The 2500-nt window shown below is 48.3% G+C and overlaps 1 protein-coding gene across 1 annotated transcript in view; it reads left to right on the top strand.

Annotated features, from left to right (window-relative positions):
• LOC147471728 (uncharacterized) overlaps nt 1-2500 on the top strand; it is a 59417-nt gene that overhangs the window by 50004 nt on the left and 6913 nt on the right. The window contains exon 2 of the mRNA XM_086537510.1: nt 1-470. This exon is cut by the window's left edge and continues 1364 nt beyond it. Within this exon, the coding sequence (XP_086393636.1) occupies nt 1-470 (470 nt within the window). The remainder of the gene's footprint in view (nt 471-2500) is intronic.

Raw genomic sequence — 2500 nt, 5'->3', positions numbered from 1 at the left:
GGACGTCGAGAGAGAAAGGATAGGCGAGGAGGACGCGGGGATAGAGACGGAGAGGAGAAGGCTTTCGGAGAGCGAGGGAGAAGGAGGGGAGAACGAGGACGAGGAGAGAGGAGGGGAAAGAAGGAAAGGCAAGAAGAATAAGAGGAAGAAGGACAGGAAGAAGAAGAAGAAGAGGAAGAACTGCAGAGTGGAGAAGAAGGAGAGAGAAGGAACAACGAACAATAACGGAGACCAGACCAACGATACGGAGATAACGGAAGAAGGGGATAATAGAGAAGAAAGGAAATGTCGTGAGAGAAAGAAACTTTCCAAAGAGGAACGCCAGAGGAGGAGAGAAGAGCGAAGAGAGAGAAGGCGATTGGCGAGGATGGAGAAGCTGAGAGAGAAGGAGAGAAAGAAACAAGAGAGAAGAGAACGAAAGAAGAACAGGACGATGGTAAACGACAGCCTCACTGCCTCATTCCCTCAAGGTATGTTTTTTCGAACAGTAATTAATAAGAATAATTATCATTATTATCGACATAACGGAAGCGATAATGATATTAATAATGATACAAGTTTATTTCATGATATTTATTACATGTCATTAGTACATGTCATTATCATCCCTTTATTTCTGTTACGCAATGTTATCTTCCTTTTTTTCTTCTTCTTTGTTTATCAGCTTCCTCCCGATTATTCTATTATGGCATTCCCCATGATAAGCCTTCACAGTCCAATAAGTAATCCCGAAGTAATCCGAGAATAATCCCATGAAAAGGAGAATTAGATTAGATGATTATTAATCCAAATTACTAAGGCTTGTTCCCCTCCTCCACCCTCCTCCCTCTTCTGTCCCTCACTCTCTTTCTCTCTATTCATCTCGCTTTCTCTTTCTTTCTCTTTTTCTCACTTTCTCGCACTCTCTCTCTCTCTTTCTCTTTTCTCTCTCTCTCTCTCTCTCTCTCTCTCTCTCTCTCTCTCTCTCTCTCTCTCTCTCTCTCTCTCTCTCTCTCTCTCTCGCACTCTCTGTTTCTCTCTCTCCTCTCTCTCTCTTTCTCTCTCCTCGCCTCTCTCTCTCTCGTCGCCTCTCCTCTCCTCTCCTCTCTCTCTCTCTCTCTCTCTCTCTCTCTCTCTGTCTCTCTCTATCTATCTATCTATCTATCTCTCTTTCATCTTCCCTTTCTTCCATTCACCCCTTCCTCCCTTTCAACCTCCCTCCTTCCCCTCCCGCCTCCCTCCCTCCTTCCCCTTCATATTCTCTCCCTACATTTTACTCTACGACATTTACTCCCTCCCTCCCTCCCTCCTTTTCACCCTCCCTCCCTCCTTCTTTTCACCCTCCCTCCCTCCTTTTCACCCTTCCTCCCTCCTTCCCTTCACCCTCCATGTCCGTCCGTTTCTCCCCCCTCTCTCTCCCTCCACTATATACACTCCCCCCCCCTAGATAAAGAGAATATACACGCCTCTAGAAGAGAGAGCGTAAGTGGGTGGGGGGAGGGGGGGAGGGGGGGGGAAACGGCAAGTGAAGGGGGAGGAGAGGTTTGTGTTTAGGTGATCGTAGATGAGGAGGAGGAGGAAGAGGAGGAGGAGGAGGAGGAGGAGGAGGAGGAGGAGGAGGAGGAGGAGGAGGAGGAGGAGGAGGAGGAGGAGGAATAGGAATAGGAGGAGGTGGTGGTGGTGGTGGTTTAGGAGGAGGAGGAGAAGAAGAAGGAGAAGAAGAAGAAGAAGAAGAAGAAGAAGAAGAAGAAGGAGAAAAAGAAGAGGAAGAGGAGTAGCAGGAGGAAGAAAAGAAGAAGAAGGAGAAGGAGAAGGAGAAAAGAAGAGGAAGAAGAAGAAGAAGAAGAAAAAAAAAGAGGAACAGGAGGAGAAGAAGAAAAAGAAGAAGAAGAAAAAGAAAAGAAGAAGGAGGAGGAGCAAGAGGAGGAGAAGAAGAAGAAGAAGAAAAAGAAGGAGGAGGAGGAGGAGGAGGAGGAGGGGGAGGAGGAGGAGGAGCGAGTGCAGGGTGGGCGGCAGGCGGGCAGGTTAATGGGGGCCAAGAGTCACTTTCGCTCAACGCTCTGAGAAGCTGGAGAGCCTCTTCTACCCCCTCCCCTCCCTCTCCCTCTCCTCCCCCCTTCCCCCCTCTCTCTCCCTTCCCTCCTCTCTCCTCCTACTCCTCTTTTTTCTCTCCTTCGCTCATTCTTCTTCTTTCTTTTTTTTCTCTTCTTATTTTTTCTGTCCTGTCCTGTCCTGTGTCCTTTATTATTATTATTATCGCTATTTTTCTTTTCTTTTTTCTCTTCCTCTTTTTTTCTCCTCCTCCTCCTCCTCTTCTACCTTTTCCTTCTTTACCACCTCCTTTTCCTCCTCCTCCTCCTCCTCCTCCTTCTCCTCCTCCTTCTCCTCTCCCTCCCCCCAACCCCCATCCCCCTCCCTCCCTCCCTACCTCAACCCCCCACCTCGATGAAAGGAATTCCGCGTGTTGCTTTGTTTGTTTGTCTGTTTGCTTGTTTCCTCTCGCCCGCGTCGTGAGACTAGG

The sequence above is a fragment of the Penaeus japonicus genome, unplaced genomic scaffold (assembly GCF_977035675.1).
Source record: "Penaeus japonicus unplaced genomic scaffold, GWHDUDI00000001_assembly GWHDUDI00000006, whole genome shotgun sequence".
Classification (NCBI taxonomy): Eukaryota; Metazoa; Arthropoda; class Malacostraca; order Decapoda; family Penaeidae; genus Penaeus; species Penaeus japonicus.
This window is presented reverse-complemented; position numbering and strand designations above follow the sequence as displayed.